This window comes from Dromaius novaehollandiae, chromosome 1 (genome assembly GCF_036370855.1).
Source record: "Dromaius novaehollandiae isolate bDroNov1 chromosome 1, bDroNov1.hap1, whole genome shotgun sequence".
Lineage (NCBI taxonomy): Eukaryota > Metazoa > Chordata > Aves > Casuariiformes > Dromaiidae > Dromaius > Dromaius novaehollandiae.
In genome coordinates, this window is record NC_088098.1 from 174,875,391 (window position 1) to 174,893,813 (window position 18,423).

The window sequence follows — 18,423 nt, forward strand, 5'->3', positions numbered from 1 at the left end:
GCTTTGGCAGCTTGGATTAAAATCTGAGATCTTGGAGAAACACATACACTAGAAGGCCAGTGTTAGGCAGTGGTTGTTGGTGTAGATCTCTGTTCACTACCACCAGAACAAAATATAACACTTCTTTGTGTACAGTTTTTATCGTAGGTTCAGGATGCACTAACCATTTTGGATGTGGATCCTTCTGTCTTTTATGTTGACTAAAAGCAGTGACAGGTAGTCTGAATTTTTCAAAGGAAGGACATGCTTATTCTGAGAGTTTTAACAAGGGAAGGAAGGCATAGAACAGATCCTGTTTGGAGAAATTCATGAAGGATTTGTTAAGTTTTCAAGTTTAGTTTCCGTACTGAAGACTGAAGGAGTAATAATGATTATACTCACCATAGTACATGGAGGCTGCAGTCATATATGAAGACCCCTCCAGAAACTCTGAACAGCAAGAGGGTACCTACTGTAAGGTAGGTTCAATATGAGGATTGTAAGATACAAAAGTAATTATAGAAGGGCTGTTTAAAGAGTGGTTTGCATGATGGACAGTTGTTACCTGACACTTTTTTCTTTTTTCTTCCTTGTTTTTTCAAAAGACTTGGTGTAATTACTACAGTAAAATGGAGGCCTGGTCTTAGTGCAATCTAAAAAAAAAAAATCTGTAGGACTGTGGTGGTAAATGATCCGTGCTTTGTCTCAAAGATACAGAAAGGAGTTGAATGGCAAGAAGACTCTGAAAAAGATGCCCAGAACATTGCCGCGATGGACACAAATCTTTAAAGCTTAATAGCTTAGGCAGCTGCACAGTGGCAAGGGGGAAGCCAAGGCTCACGTTGTCTGTATCGACAGAGCTGCCCCAAGGAGGGCACATTGTGCCGCTTTCATGCAAGGGCATCTCTGGAACTAGATCAGGATGCCTCAAATAGTTTTTCTGAGGGAAACCTGAAGTCTAACCAGTGCTGACAGCTCCCACCAGAACAGATTTATTGATTCTACTGATGGAAAAAGTAGTTTGCATGGCTTTCGTCTGTCCCATCTGCACTTCTAGTGATGGCACCAGCTGCATATGAGAATTTGGAGTCCTTCCTTGTAAGGTCATCATGGCTCTTCCTATAAAAGGCCTGATACTACTTGCTGCAGAGGCAGGTGGGGCTTTTGGGGCAGACTAAGCTCAGTTTATGGACTGCTTTCAAGGTCTGTGTGGGTCTGCGTGCCCAGTCTCAGAAGTGTTCCAGAATTCATAAAGCTCCTGGGAACAGTTTGGCCAGTTAGACATGAATGCGTTTGGTGTACCAAGTGCCCACTGCCTAGGAGCACTTCAGGATACCAGGACATGTCCCCTAAAGAGCAACAGAGCACAGTGAACGCGGGGTGATCCATCCTTTGGCTTGTATAGCAATGGGCCATGCTGCTGAGGCTGGTGTCATTGGGTCAGTCTGAAATCTGCCTCTGGCACCTGGGAGAAGCCTGGGAGTTCATCAGCATACGTAGGGTTTCCTCTGTGGCATGTTCATCTGCCCTGTGGATAGAGCCAGCAATTTGTACAGCTTCTGGATGCCCCTGTAGTGTACCCTTGGCCAGCCCTGTGCACAAGAGGACATAAGGACACCCTTGTTTCCCTTGTCTGTGAGTGGATCCCATCTGTCTCCCTTCCCTCAGCCCCAATACAAGACGTTGCCTTTGGGCGTATGCACGTTTTGGTATACCTTCACTCTACCCCCAATCCATTTAGTTGAGCAGAACCAGTGTGTTGCCCATTGCATGTAGAAGACTTCTGTCAGCTACTGTCAATATTTAAAAAATGAACTACTTGTGCCATTTATGTTTATGGTTTTTTGTTCACCATTGCACATACGGTGTGTCTAACACAGAATCTCATTGCTAACAAAAGCCAGGATAAGTTGCTTCAGAGGATGTTATAAGAAATCATCACTGGCAATTACAGGAGTTTTTGCCTGTTGAAGAGTAGATTTTCCTAACCTTGTCAGTCACTAGTTGGTTTAGGTGGTTTGAAAATTGACTTATTCTTTACTATATGTTCTTTTTTAGCAGTAGAATTTCCCATTATTTGCGTAAAGAATTTTTTGCTTTTATTATTTGTATTGCAACAGAACAGCAGGGTCTAGGGACCAGATCAATTGGGGTCTGTTTGTTTTAAGTTGATTTGTGTATGAATAGAGCAAGAGACTCACTGTTCCAAAGATGTTCTTCTTTTCAAATGGGGGGAAATGTCAGACCAAGGAACAAGCCTGAATCAGCTGAATGGATGGGGCCTACTAGAACATCCTGTCTTTAAGCATGTCAGGGATAACAGCCACTTAGGCTGTTATCATTACAATTTTTAATGTTAGTGTTTCTGTTTTCCTTTTGCAATAGAACTCCATTTGGTGATGAAATTTGGCTCTGATTCAAAACCAGAAGGAGTCTCAATAAAAATATTTAACATAGTTAATTATAAAAGTCCCAAAGTGAATTCACAGGTTGTTTGATTGCTAGCCTACTTAGAGTAAAGGACTTGAAATATTTCTGGCTTAAATTTTTTTCTGACAATTAGTAAATACTATAATGTAGAGATCATGGGAATGTATTTAGAGGTGTTCAGATACAGTAAAAGAAATAAAAAGATTACTCATTACATCTGTGTATGGAAGAACTGTATTGGGTCAAGTGAGGTCTGAAGTAGCTTGGCAAGTGTTTTTTATCCAAGTTGGTTTAAATGCTACAATACAGAATCAGAATTTGCTTCTAATGTAAGCTTATAGAGAACCTTCTTGCAATTCAGTGCCATAGAAGTATTTAGTTGAGTAGCTGAACGGTGTGCTTTGTATTATTGCTGAATTATGGATGGGTATTTTCTTCCTTGCTCTTCTTATTGAAAATTGCTTGGAAAAACATTTTTAAAGAGTAGTTATTAATGGCGTACTGTCAAAAAGGGAAGATATATCAAATAGACTTCTCCAGGGATCTGTCTTTGGCGTAGTATTATTAAAAAATTCTATTAACAACTTTGATGTTTGAAATAAGGCGTAAAGCTATAAAAATAGCAGATGGCACCAGTCTAGAATAAATTACTTTAAACCAACTTTGAAAGAGTTGGTCTAAAACGTAAAATCATTTTGAGAAGCTGGGAGAAATGTTAAATCAAAAAATTGAAATTGTAACAGTGTCTCAGGAAACCTAATAGGCTAATCCAGAATATGGAATAGCTGGAGTCATTAATACCTGTAACAAGTAACCATAGAGATGTGGGGTTATATGCTGATCTGCAGAGTCATTAGCAGTAACTAGATAAAATGCAAAAAGTCACACTTTTATTGAACATCTGCTCTTTTCAGTACTAGAGGAGTGTGTTTAGGGTAAGGCACTACGTTATGAAAAGGTGTGTGGGCAAAATTACAAGGACTGCTGCAAAGAGCAAATGAGTGCGAAGGCTTGCTTTTTTTAAAGCTGACTTACAATAAAGAGATGAAGGAAAGTCTGCTTATTCTAGAAGAAGGTAAGTAGGGAGACAGTATGGTCTTCAAGCATGCAGAAATCTTTTAGAAAGACAGTGATGACTGGTTTTTCTTCATGTCCATTGGAGGTGTCACAAGAGAGTAACTATGTAGATTAAGGTTAGATGTTAGAAAAAAATGTTCTGTCAGTATAAATGGTGGTGAGGAGATGTAAAAATTTTTGCTGCTGAATAATGTAGAGAAACCTCTGAGCTGAGTGATACTGTACAGTTAATCTTGCCACCTTCCAAGAAAAGAGAATAGAACTTTTTTTTTTAATAGTCTGGTCAAGCTGTGTATTTCTGTGATTTGTATCATGATTTGTCCTTTAAACTACGAACTGACACAAGAAGCAGGAAGAGAAATCCTGTGTCTTTCAGAACCAAATTGCATAATAAGTGTGTGTTAGCAATTGAGTGTGTAGGTGATCTTTAGTCACATATGTAACTAAAAATATTTTCCTTTGTCCTTCCCCAACAGTCTCCAAACGTCCACAACTATCCAGATATGGAAGCTGTACCCTTGTTGCTAAATAACATGAAGGCAGACCCCCCAGAGGATTCATTGTCTACAGACCATTTCCAAACACAGACTGAACCAGTGGACTTGTCAATAAACAAAGCCAGGTCATCCCCTACAGCAGCTTCATCTTCACCAGTTTCCATAACAGCATCAGCCTCCTCCCCTTCTTCTACTTCTACTTCTTCTTCGTCTAGTCGGCCAGCTTCATCACCCACAGTAATAACGTCTGTATCTTCAGCGGCATCTGTACCATCAGTATTAACTCCAGGTCCTCTTGTGGCCTCTGCATCTGGCGTTGGAGGCCAGCAGTTTTTGCACATTATCCATCCAGTACCACCTTCAAGCCCCATGAACTTACAGTCCAACAAAATGAGTCACGTGCACCGTATACCAGTGGTAGTACAGTCGGTACCTGTTGTCTATACAGCTGTGAGATCACCTGGGAATATGAACAACACTATAGTAGTACCACTGTTGGAGGATGGGAGAAGCCACGTCAAAGGTAAGATGGAACTGGTTTTATATATCTTTGGTGTCTCTAAAACCACACTTGTATGAAGAAAATGTAACAACCTTATAATGCTGTTAGTTTACAAACTTATTATTTCATTTGCTGAGAAGACATCTAATTTCCAGTCTTGGGAGTAACCTTTAAAAATCTTGTCCCAGATGCTCTTTAAAAAAAAAGATTGCGGTCAGCAGGTGTTGGATGCTCAGGCAACTCAGGGCAAGTCTTGTCTTGAGATGAATAGTTCCTCCCCAGAAGCTGAAGAAATAGGAGAACAGAATAATGATAATACATTAAAGTTCACAGACGAACATGGAAAACTCACGAGGTGATACAGATTTCCAAAGAAGAGGCATGGTAGGGGAAGAAGGGGTCAGAGAAATGGATTCCATGCAAAAGGAAATACTTGCTGGGCTGTAGGAACATGAGAAGGGATGGCTTTCTAAATGAAGAGCGGTAGCAGATGTACAGAGCTAGGTTTCATTAAACTCAAGGAGTGGCAGTGAGATGTTTTGAATTAGGTTACTTCTTCCAGATTAAACAGCAGAAGGGAAGGAAGCCACACAAAGTGTATATGGCGGAAATGAGTTTTGCAGACACAGAACCTGAAAGGCCCTGGAGGTGTGAAGGGAGGCAGAAAGTACATGCCAGAAGGACAGATACGCTCCTGGGGAAGTGTCCAAAGAACACATAAAAGAGGAGCCGGATAGCAAGAAAAAGTGAGAAAGTATTAATATTTTAGCTACCGAGAGAGCAAAAAAATGGTTAGAGATGGTGACATGATGGGTGGAGGAGGAAAAGAGAAAACAGATGCACTCAGATACTTTGAAAAGTGCTGCTTTATAAAGGAGATATTAGTGAAAGTAGTGGGAATGTGAGGATGAGAGAGACTCACTTCAAGGTTCTTTGTGTACGGATGAATAAAATACAGCTAATTCTCTCCCAAAATGAGGTATTGCTGCTGGGAAGGGAGGGTACTGACAGATAACCTCATTTTTAGGGCTTATGAGACTAAAATGCATTGTAACATCTCTTGTGTACCTAATTGCAAAATGAACAGATCTCTACAGCTAAAAGACCTTTTTTCTTCAACTCTCATGTCTGATTTTGGTGTACTGGTGACTGTATTCAACTACACTGATGAGTCATTCTAATGTTTAATAGCATCGTTTTCCATAAATCCTTGGTTGCCCCCCTCCCATTCCCTCGGTGCCCTAGCCTGCATATGGAATGTGTCCTTCTGACAGGCTTAGACCATAGGAAACTAACTCACAGCATATCTGGTTTTTGTTTTCAGCCTGGAAGTGATGGTTTAAGGCATTTTATTACACTTCATACAGTGACATAATTTTAAGACCTTGTGCCATTACATTAAAAATTACAAATGAAAGCAGTATGGTGCACCATGTTGTTTGAGGGGAAAAAAAAGTTTCGACTTGTATTTTGGTATTGAACCTTTGAGCTGCACCAGCTTTGAGCTCATCAGGAATTTTTCCTGTTTGTTTTCTTTTCAAAGGTGCTAGCCGGCTTTGATAATAGTCTCCTCTATGGGAAATACCTCCTGAGCTTGCAAAACTGGAAATTCACCACCCCAATTTCATCAACAAAATTCCGGAATTTAATGTGCTGTAGGGATTTCAGCCCATGGGCTTCAGACTTCCTGAGCTGCCCTGACAATCTCTCCGTTGTGCTATTATTGGCAGAGATCATTAACCAGCCCTGCTGCACCTATTAATGTACAGCTGAAGAAAAAGAAGGGATTAAGCTTTCTTTTAATTTTTTTTTCTCATCAGTTGTACCCATTTTGCTATCACTAATTCTTTTGATATAAATGTTCAAGTTAATTTGAATAAATATAATAGAAGAATAACAGGCAAAAATTCACTCTAGGTAGTCATCTTTTGTTAGCTTTTACTGGCGTGTATGTTTCTTTATTTTAATATAAAACAATATAAATAATAAAATACAGTGATGTTGCATAATTAACTGATTAAATGCATTTCACACATGCACAGGCTAGCTTCCATTCAATGATCAGCTTTTTTTGCTCAAAACAAGAAATAAATATACTTGGATAGTAACAGGGCACTACTGTCAAATTGAATTGGTTGCTAATCCTCTAGCCAGCTGAAAGAGAAATACAGATTCAGAATTATCTAAAGTCACTACTTTCAATTTCTACGTGAATGTTGATCATTGTCAGAAAGGAGAAAATAAACATGCTGAGATGCAGTCAATCCACAGTATCAGCAACGTTTGTCCCATAATCCCTGTATTATTTCTGCTTTGGGTCTAAGTCAAAGACCATGTTAATGATATAGAGGTGTGGCTGGGAAGCACTTGAGGTTATACTTTACATTAGCCTTTCTTTAAGTCCTCTTGCACTGAATGAAACTTAGGTACTTTCCTGAACAGAGATACTTTCAGTACTAAAATTAGCCAGATTAGGTCAGACCAAAGTTCAGGCTTATTTCTTGGTACTTCCAGTAGCAGGTACTTACGGAAGAGTGCAAGCAACAGGACATATAGGGAGAGATTTTCCCCTGTTACTCCCTCCTGTCTCCCAGTTTTATCTTGCTCATACTGAATTTTCTTTTTCCTTCCAGGCTTCAGTACAAACATTTCATTTTTAATTTTATTGCAAAAACTTCTTTTCAGGCCACCTCCATCTCCCTCCACCTTCCCATCTCATTGGAGGAGCCCAATCCATCCCAGGAACCATACAATCCATCTTCTTCTCTTTCCAGCAAAATTGTTCTCCTAACAGCTGCTTTCTAAAGAGTTCAAGCAAATATTATTTTCATCATCTGTTTGAATTCTCTTTTTCCCTTCAGCACAAGAAATCGTTATCTCCTCTATTTGCCCCCTCTTTTTCTCCACTTTTCTGATCCTTCTCACCTTGCTGACTGTTCTTTTGAGTTTCAGTTTCAGCAGCTCTGTTCCATCTCTCCCTCCTTATCTGTTAATATTTCTAACCTGTCCTGTCATCTCCTCCTCTGCCATGACACTTCCTTCTCCATGGCATCGTTCATGCTGTCACTTCCAGTCACACCTTCATTCAGATGAGTCTCAAATCTGCTCTCCTGCTTCCAAATGTGTTGCTTGTTTCTGCTCTCTGCCCTGCCTTCTCTCTCATATATTTCACTTGGAAGTTTTCCCATTAAATCAAACTGAAAACCAGATGGGTTTGCAAAGAATTAGCCTCTGTATCCATGAGCTCTGGCAAAATCCCGTCAGGTCCTGTGCCACATGCCGCCCACCGTGCCCCGAGAGGGGCATTGGGAACCCTTGATATCATGCTGTAAAAGCACCATTTTGTTAGGCTGATGCTTGTTGCAGGACAAAATCCTCTCAAAACAGTTAGTTGAAACCAAAATCAGGATCAAAGCTGTTTAGGAATTTATTAACAACACATAATTAACTGGTAATCGTTAAACTGTACATTCAGGATACAACACTAGATTTACAAATTGTTTACAAATTGTTACTGAACACCTACAGATTTCTAAACACCCTTCTATAACTGACCCCAAGAGGTTATGCTCACAGTTACACGCGCAGCCCACTCCTCTCACACCATGCGGGTCCCCGCCAGGGCAGAGGTGGCTGCTCTCAGTGCGGGTGACCCTCCACCACTCCCAACACCCCTGGACCCCAGTGCGTTAAAATCCCATGAAAAACTCTTTCCCCTCCTTTTTAGTCCCTGTTCAGCAATGGTGTGTACTGCTAAAAGGTAAAATTAGAGGCACAGCAGGTAGCAGCGCCTATAGGTAAGGTCGCCTGACAGTTTCCATTAAAACCCGGTCTTCAGTTGCTCAAAGTTTGTCTATATGTTAACTACTTAGGCTAATTTTTTCCATGTCACATGTCTGCCTCAGGCCGATTCTTTTTTCTTTTTTTCTTCATGAGAAAAGTTTTGGGAAAAACTGTTCCATTCTTCCTGAGACTGAGAATAGAGAAAAATATAGCATTTTCCATGCTGAAAAATTTATTCCAGCTTTTTTGGTGCAAAGCTCTAGAACCTTTGTGCTTTGGTGCCATGAATCTCAAGTCTGGTTTGGACTGTTGTCTTTTTTTAATCTTCATAAGCATTTGCAGAAACTCGGCCAACGTTGGAGGTCTGCAGAAAATCTGAATCCCCTTAAGAGGAGGGAAGTAAGGGGTAAAGCATAAAATCCTGTGTGGGGAAAGGCAATGAGAAGCTTGCACAGGAGGTAGGAATGGGCTGGGCAGTGGGGAGAGGGGCAAGGGTAGACACAGGATGAAAAGGAGGGAGAAGAAGGGCAGAAGTTGTGAGAAGGGTTTGGGTGTGTGAACACGTTCAGGAGGAAAGGTAGGGAAAGAGAGGAGGCAGGAATGGGGAAAAAGAAGAGTATGGCAAGAGGAATGTAGGAAAGAGATAGAGGCAGAATTTGTGGGGCAGAGGAACAAGGAAGAGACTCAGATAGACAGGAGCAAAAGGGCCTGGCGTGGTAGGAACATGTTCCCCTATTAGCTGTGGTCGTTATCCTGAGTTTTTCCCTTGCTTTGCTTTCAGATGATATCCATGAATACTGCTGGCAAATCATGTCCCTCTAGCGGCAGATTTTGTCAAAGGTAATATCCCTAATAGTTGTTCTCCGTAGCTCGGAGCTACTATTAACTGAAGGGCGTTTTAGAAACTCCACCCTGATGACGGCACACCAAGGACTTGTGCAACTTTCGTATTTCTGTTTTTTGGGGGGGTTGGCTTTCTTTTCTTTCAGTATTACAGGTTTCTAAGTTTTCAGAAAATAAAACCAGTTGCAAAATCAGGAATTTAGAACACTACAGATTTAAATTTGCCGATTGAACTTTAGTTTGCTTCCCAGGAGCATAAACATTGTAATGCTATCTATAACATTGCCAGGGACTATTTTCATGTTACCCTGCTTGCATGTTTACACAGCAGAAATGCCTGGATTGCTTCTTTCTGCAGCTTATGCATTCCATATTTCTAATTGTCAATGTATATTAATGAGTTGTAAATGCAGTAATTGTTGTTGCAGATATTTTTGGGACTTAAAACAGATAATGCTACTAGATTAAGTTATCCACTGTGATATTTTTAAAACATAGCTTTTTATGTCTTCCTACTGTAATGCCTATGTATTCCACAGAAGTAAATGTAATTTGTAGTACAAAGCTAGAAATTTAAGAACCAGTCCATATGTTTAAAGATCAGATTTTATGGTCTGTTTGTATAAATTATGTTATGGAAGAAAGGCTTGATTAAAACCAGTACTACTGCCTTTTCATTTCATGTGAAATGATTAGCCTTTCTACATTTTAGTAAGTCATTGTTTTGGATTTAAATTCCATTGGGGTGGCGAGTTCTAGTTCAGCTGTAATTTTTGGCTGCTACACACAAAGATCTTTTGAGGCTGTACGTATTCCGACCTGTCTACCTACCCCCCCAAAATGTTTGTAAGTTGATTCCTCTCCCTGTGTTCCCTCAGTTTGACTGGAAGAAATACAGGTGGTTCCTGGAAAGGAGAAACGGATTGGCAGTGACCAGTCTGGAGGAGAAACAGGCGGAAGAGAGGCTTGCGTTTAGGGTGCAACCTGTGTTACTAGGGATGGTTCTTGTATTTAAGGACTAGTGTAAATAGTGATTCTTACCAGAATGGAGAGTTAAAATACAGGTTGGAGATGCTTTGCTTCTTGAAATTGAGAAGGAAGTTGCTTAAGACCAAATAACGGGATGAGTAGGAGGAGTCCCCATAAACAGTCCTTCACTTCTGCCTCCAGAAAAGTCACATCTAGCGACTTATTAAGGTCAAGTTTTGATTTTCCCTCATATGGATTTACTGATTCATTGTAGAAGAACACACTCTGCTAAGATTTATCAACAACAGATTTACCATCATGTATGTTGTTAACTAGCAACAGGTTTGGGGAAGGGAATCAGGTATTACAACTTTATTTTTGAAGCCAAACCTAAGGAGGATTAGGAAGGCCATTTCAACATCTTGAATCCCTACACCTATTGGAAAGTGTTAATTCCTTGTCTTCCACACCAAGAATGCCTCTGGTCCTTTAGTTCCATACTTTCACCAGCATTTGGTTTTGATCTAGTTGCTTTTATCATACGAATTTGGACCCAACTGAACACATGCATAAAACTTCTCATTTATTTTATCCCTGTGTTGAGTTTTGTTGTGACTTGGACCAACCTACTGAAAACTTTCTGATGTCTAAAATATCTCTAGACTGTTGAAATGTGTTAGTTACAATCTCTTACTATTTTGTAGTGACTATGCAATATTTTATTTAATATTTAATGTATTCTGTCCTTATTCTTTTCCCTGTTTCGTATTATGTTTGGTGATGGAGCATTTGTATATAGACTGCTCAGTGAGATTTAAATCTCGATAGTTTCAGTAGTTCAATTTTTGTGTAGATGAGGTCTCACGGTGTTCAGATAGCTTAGAATGAGAAAAGTCCTTTGTTTTGAAAAAAATGGTATTGTATGTTTATGTATACAACCTTATGACAGAGATGCTTAAATATGTGCATATATTATATTCATGCAATCACTTCACCTCTATATTTTTTACACACACCTATTCTTGCTATGGGTTTATGGCAAATTATTTGACTGGTGAAATGATTTTAAATATTGCCTTTGATTGGATCATAGCAATTAATATTCTCTGGTAGATTAGTTACACTGTGTATTCAATGCCAATTCCCATTCCCTGTGAACCACAGCTATGCTGGGTGCAGTTAACTGCTCTAGCCATATAGTCCCATAAAATCTCAATAAAATCTGAAAACTGTGGAGTATGGATAATCTTGCTATAAATTGTAATAAAAATTACCCCTGTAGACTCTATATTCTGACCATTAAGTTCATGGATATTGCTGCTTTGTACATAAAGTTTTATGAAATAAATCGACCAATTCTGCTGCCCCTACCAGACACTGAGCTGTTTTGATTGAAAATCTGATAGGTGAGCTCAGAGCGTTTTCCAAAGCATAAAGTGCTTATAATGAACTTTAAATGGGAAGAAAAATGTCATATATATGCTTCATATAGTAAGTACCTGCTTACAAGGAGAAAATCATAAACGCCATAATTCCCACAATGAGTACATTTGTTATGTCTGTAAAGCAACGATTTGGTTTCCTAAAACAGCTGTCTAAAGTATATTAAGTAAACCTGAGTACAATAGTTAATCTCGGAGGGCTCCCTTTGAAACGGTTCGTGTACATCTGCGTCCGAAAGTGTTGCTTCCACTGTTGAAAATACAGAATTGTGTCTGTGACGTTCTCCTTCAGTGTTTTCCTGCCTTAGGGACTCAGCGTTGGGCTCCTGCTCTCTGCAGAGCTGTCAAGAAGGGGGAGGTTCAGAAAGGGGTAGGACTTGGTGGTTGTCTGCCGAGTTAGGCAATCTTTTTGCTTCCTACAGCCAGAGATTGGATAGCTCACTCCTCACCACCAGGTAGCACATACTGATATTCACTGGCGTTACTCCCCTCCGTCAATATGCCGCTCTGCGTGCTCCCTCCCGCCAGGACAGGCTGTTGCAGGCTTGCGTGTGTCCTGGTTGCTCTGCAGCATCCTGCAGTCCTCGTTACAGCACCCGCGGCCGTGAGAGTCATGTCCGCAGGCCTGGGGAAACGACGTCAGGGTGTGGTTCACTGTGCTTCGCAGATCAGCATCCGGGGTTTCTCTTGGCTGTCTCGAAGCCTGGACCTCTATGCCTGTGAGGGGCATAGCGGCCAAGGGGGCGCACGGTGCAGAGGCAGCAGTCACATCTGGTCTCAGTCTGGAAATAGACTTCGAGTGAGGGCATGGGACTAGACTCACACAATTACAAAACCTCTTTTCAAAGATTAACCCAGAAAGATAGAGACGAGTCCCAGTGCCTCTACTTAGTATTTGATCCACCTGGGTTCATTTTTTTATCAGGGTATTTGAAACGGATATTTTAAGGAAGAATAGAAGAAGTCACTGTTGACCAGCAGTTTCCATCTTGCATGTATGTAATCAATGATGATTACTTTGTCTTCCTGTCTCCTCTTCCAAGTTTGCCCATCGGGACCCTGGTGCCAAAAATCATTTTCTTCAACCTTATGATTGGTCAGCAAGAAGTCTCTTTTGCATTAAATGTGTGGTAGAAGGGAGAGAGAGTGAGAGCAAGCGAGGCCATGCAGTACTGTTTGCATTCCTCCCTCTACCAGGCACTTGCTGAGATCCAGAATTTCTTGTTTCTTTCCCCCCAAATCAAGGCACGACTGAGTCACACGCCAAGGAAGGCCGCTCTCCTCCTCCTCCTCCCAGCAGGGAGCAGAGGTCCCTGTGCATCCTCCTGTCCCACTGGCTCAGGTTGGTGAAGAGGCTCCCAGAGCCGGCACTCACACACCCCCTCAGAGCGGAGGGAGGGAGCTCACACCGCGGACCAGGCTGTGAACCTGGGGGCGCCTGTCTCTCCCTGCAGACCAGATGGGAAGCGTAGGGCACTTATATTTCCAATGTAGATGCCTGAGGTGCATTTTTGGGGGTGGGTGGATACTTGGTTTCCCAGTCTTAATGAGGGCTAGTGCAAAGAGCCACCATTTACAATTAGGGATAGTTTTCTTTTCATACTTACTTACTTTTTGTATGCCATCATGCACTGAAAGTAATTGGAGAGGAAAAGTTTCTAGGAAGGACATTTGGCAACAGCAAGTGTGACCCTTTCTGGCTTATCTGAGATACCTTAAAGCTACTCGTTTCTGCGTAATTTAAATTTCCTTTGCAACAAAAATATTTGGCTGTGTTTGCAGACACACGTGCCTGGCTCTGGGGCGGGTTGATGCAGTGCTGCATTCCCAGTCCTGCAGACCAGGGAGGTTTGGAGCCAGCTGCTCTTCGTAGCCCTGAGGACCAGCTGCGCCGGGGTCAGCCTGACGGGTTAGTTTTGTGGCAACTAAATAAAACCTCGTGGGCCGCTGTCAGGAGTCGCGTGGATTTTGCGCTGTCATGGCTGCTTGCCCGCAAGCGGCTGAGCGGGAGGTCGCTGCACGACTCAACGCAGCGCTGGCGAGGGCGGCGTGGTGAAGACCCTCCTGCCCTTCGTGTCATCCTTGCAGCAGCCATCCCGGTGGCAGAGACACAGGGGATGGCCTGCAGAGGAATGCAGCAAAGAGACTTGGCTATACGCAGGTGCAGGGAGCTGAATCTGTTAGCCAGGAGCTGATGCCAAAGATAAACCTCCCCCTGCCCCGCTTTAAAGGAGTCGTAGTAAGGCCAGAGACTCCCTACATCCATCTTGACCATCAGGCCTTGGCATTACACTCAGTGAGTCCTGCCTTCAAATGTCCCACCAGTGCAGCTTTTTTGTAACCCTGCACGTGGTTGACAAGTCTGAAGCTCTAGTTAAGGGATGCCGGGGACACTTGGAAATCTTGCTACGAGCAGCCGCTTTGCTCCAGAGCACTTTTTGTTTGTCTGATTAGCGTGTTGAGTATTGGGTACTCTTCAGAGAAAGCACAGTGTGAAGTTTAATATGTGAGACAAAAACAAACTGACTCTTAAATCTCATTCACAAAGCAGAAATAGATTTTTAATCACTTTAAGAGAGCAACTAAGCATGATTCTTTCGTTAGCATTTTGTGACATATCAGCAAGCCTACATGGATGTATATTTACAAAGCTATTAGCAGAGGGTTAATTTAATTCAGAAAACTGGGGTATTAAGATAAAATGTGCCAGAGGCTTCAACATTTCAGGATGCTGAAATTTTATTTTATTTCTCTATTCTCACACCAGCAAGCATTGTCCCATAATGAGTCATTTAAGTGTTAGTTAACACTACATAGCTTAGCTATAAAAAGAGGCAAAGCCACTCATGATTACTTAGTTTTCTCATACTGTTTAATATTTCCTTTGTGTTAAAACCAGGAGACTTGGATTTGATTGAAATCAAAGATAGTGTGTTGATGTGAAATTATGTCTAGTGGGTCTTAGTGAACCTACTGATGGGATGAATTTTCATCCATTTTGTGAAATTTGATTTGGGAAGAATAATTAGGGTGTGATAACCAAAAACTGCCAGTGGCTATAGCAGTGTGCTGACGTATGGCCCTTTTCACCTCTTAAGAGGGCTCAGATTCAAACCACCTATTACAGACATCCAACTTCAGGATTTTTGGTGGTGCCTGGCCTTAGCCAACCAGCTCAGAGCACTTGAGCTGGGTCTCTCTAAATGATCTCTAAATAAGCAAAGGGATCAGGAAGTATCAAGGAGGAGTTGGCCTCTTTTTATTATTGCTGTATGGAGCTCAGGTCAGTTGATTGTTCCCAAATACTGATGGGGAGCAAAAGACATAAAAGCATGTCCGGAGTGATTCCCAAATCAAAATTTCATATGGAGTGCGTCTGTCAATTTGTGACAAGAGCACAGAGTTTTCCTCTTAGGATATAGCTCAGTGAAAGAATAAGAGAAAAAGAGAGAAGAAAGAGAATGACAGCCCAATTTGGTGGTCCTGTGACCAGGTTATTGCTCTGGGAGAGTGGAACCCGCGCGCTGTCATCAGGTCCTAGGGGCTTGCCAGTCCTTGAGAGCAGGCTGGCTGAGTCGCTCCCAGAGATTTAGCTTGTGCTCCCATACGACAGTTAATCCTGTACCATGTCAGGAGTGATGCAGCTGTGTGCCAGAAAGCCTGGAGTCAGGCAGTGCTCCTTAGGAACTCGTTATGCTGGTTTAGATGCGTTCCAGCGCTTTGGAAGGGTCAATTTTGTCCCAAGAAACTGGATCGGGTATTGCCTGGCTGCCACAGCCAGCATAAATTGTAAAGCCAAAAAACTGTTATATTGTGCTGAGGCTATTTCAACAGAAATAGCAACAAGTTTATATCCGATCCAGATAAGTTTTTTACTGCTGGCAAGTGACAGTTGGCAGACACAGTATTATTGAGGGTAGACCAAGTTCTGGAGTATTTAAAGGCTTGCGTGCATCTTAATGCAAGACCCTTTTGCACATTTTAGCTTGAAAAAAGTTCAAGGAGTGAACTCACTTGTACCACCTAAAACAAAACATTTTGGCAAAGTGCGTATTGAGAAATGATTGCAGATATGTACATGTGTCAAGAGCAAGCCTCTGTCCTTTTTCAGTGAGAAGGATCATTGTTTCTTTCAGCCTTCTGCCCTTGCAGATGTTCTTAAATAGTTCCACTGGCTCGCCAGTCCTTTCAGCATGAAGCTTACTTCTCTCATTCTTGTGGACTCTTTCAGTTGCACTTTTGTCCCACTGAAGCAGTCTCTGACTTGTTTCTCTCTGCTTACCTCACCCCAGCTTCACAAAACCACTAAATAGCTCAGTCAGACAAATCTTGCCTTTGAAGAGGAGTGGCAAGGGCGAGAAAGCCAGCTCCTTTTAAGACAGTGGCTGATCATTATTAACTAATTGGATTATAAGATGTATCTGCCTGTGAGAGGAGGGGACTGGATTCAGTGACCCAGATTCTTTCCTGTCCTGTGGTCCTAAGATCAAGGAGAAGCTTGGTCATCACAGCAAAGTATGGTACAAAGTGAGGTTAAAATGCACGGGCACATTTTGTGGGCACTCCTCCACCTTGCTTGTCTTCCATTATGCATTTGTCCTCCACCTTTCTCCTATCTCATTTGCTAAATTATGTCTTGCCTACATCTCTAAATTCTTCCACATATTGATGTTCGTCAGGCCAATAATTACTCTTAATTCAGTGTTTTTGAACTGCTGTTGGTATTTATAAACCTTGGTGCCAGCAGTTCGACAGTTGTTTTTAGATGTCCAAGAGAAAGTCAAAGCCATTGACATAAGCAGGAGTCACGAAGTCTGAATGTATAAAAATCCCGTACTGCAGTTTGTACTCTGTAGTAAGTGGTGAGAAGAAGATATCTGTGAGGCTTTCAGCCAGTTGGTTACCCACCTGGCTCATCTAAGGGAGCAAGATATCTTTAAAAGTTGTTTTTTCCTGCATCAGATGTGTCTGTGCTGAAAAAACGGGGCAATTTATACCAAATGGCAGAGGCCAAGTTCAGTCTCCTGGTAGTCACCTCTGCTCCCAGATGTCTTGGCCACCCAAGTCTACAAGCTGGGGAAGGCTGGAGCCCACTGAGCTCTTTGAGCCACTGGGCCAGCGTGGGACAAGCAGCATTGCCTTTTGGGGCAAGGAGCATCTGTAGGGCCAAGCTCTTCCTTGGAGACTTGTGAAAGTTGTTGCTTGCTCTCCCCAGATGCTTGCAAAGTATCCCAGAGCCTCAAAAGGAGGGGAAAAAGTGAACGGATTGTGGGGAGGCAGAGACTGAGCAGGAGGCGAGGTCACAAATGGAAAGGGGGACTAAAAAGGATGTATGTGTGGACTGACTTTGAAAAATAAGGGAATAACCCCTGGATCATTCTCCAATTTAATTCTCATCTTTAATTAGGTTCATTGCAAACATATAACAAAAAGTGTCCTTGAATTCCCCGCTTTTGAATTCCTCCCACAGTGTATTTCTGTTTTTACAATTTCATTCTTAGCGTGCTCACATGCCACAGCACCTCTCAGTGTCCTCAACCATAGGCTTATAGTGAGGCAAATGGCGTCCACTGGGCCAAATGATCTTTAGTTGCAAAAGCACCACCCCGTTGACAGCTTTGTGGCTAGATTAGGAATATACAAAGTAGAATTTACCTCTCTGAGTACAAAAAAAAGGTGGTATTGTCAGCCTCAAATATTGTGAGGCAGAGCCTAAAATCATGAGATTTAAAAATATTTGTGTTGTTATTTAAAAAACAATACATGTATTTTTATCTTTCGGGGCTTGAGTCTCTGGACATCTTTCTGTGACATTTTCAAGTACCTCTATCCCACCATAAGATGTAGAAATGACCTATTTTAACATATTTGAGAGTTTTCATCTTATCACATTCTTCAATAATTTAACGAGAACACCAAATATCTTAGGAGTCTCAATAATATCTGAAGAGCTGGTAATCTGTAATAATAATGGTGTGTCTTAGAAGGAACAAAAAAGGTAAGATATTTTTCATACACAATTATACTAGCTCTTTTTATGTAGGCGTATTCATGGTTAAGTGATCAAAATTGGTGTATAATAACTGTATTATGAACTAAATTATTTAACAACTTTTGCTATTTTAAATTACTCTTGAGTTTAAACATCAAGAAAGTTTCTGACCTAGCTAATTAAAACTTTTACCATAGTGCAAATCAGATGAAGCCACATTTAATGCTGAATATCACATACACAGTTTTTTATTACAGTTTTAATCTTATATGCAAATACTAGCTTTTAAAAACCATCTCCTATAGCAGCATTTAAATATTGGGTAAACACAAGCATATAACCTCTTATAACAAGATTCACTCTAAGAAAAACTGCAAAAGTAGTGAAATAACTAGTAATTATCTCATATATAAAGTTGCTCTTAACAAGGTAGCATCATTTGGGATTAAGGTATCCTCAGAAGTAGCACTTCTTTCCAGTAGTTCTCTCTGCACCCAAATCAGCTGAATGGATTGTTCAACTGCTTTTAAATCCAATACTAGATTATCCCTAATGCTCAGACATGCAGTGTATACTGTCCTATGTAAGTTGTGATTTTAAGAAGCATGATCAGAATGGTGCTTATTCTACCTAAAAGAATTAAAAGTTTTTAATAATTTCTAAGTTGCTACACATTTCTCTCAGTGCAGGTGTAGTAGTGATTGCCAAGCATCCTTTCTTTGATAAGAAGGTGTTTTCTTTACCATACATGAAATAATAACAAGCAATCAAAAGGTAGCCAGTATTCCTGAGGTACCTAAACTGCGTGAATAGAAAGCTAATAGAAGTAATTGATGAACTTTTTGTGAATTAATGAACTTTTGTGAATGTCCTATGCTTCCTGCTGGGGTTGGTGCATTAGCTTATTAA

At 41.2% G+C, this 18,423-nt stretch overlaps 1 protein-coding gene across 7 annotated transcripts in view; it reads left to right on the top strand.

The window, feature by feature from the left end:
• The window catches only part of KLF12 (KLF transcription factor 12), a 261,300-nt gene that overhangs the window by 160,214 nt on the left and 82,663 nt on the right, over positions 1–18,423 (top strand). For all 7 annotated transcript variants that reach the window (XM_064504763.1, XM_064504759.1, XM_064504758.1 and 4 more), the window contains one exon: positions 3,963–4,506. In XM_064504763.1, the coding sequence (XP_064360833.1) occupies positions 3,963–4,506 (544 nt within the window). The remainder of the gene's footprint in view (positions 1–3,962; positions 4,507–18,423) is intronic.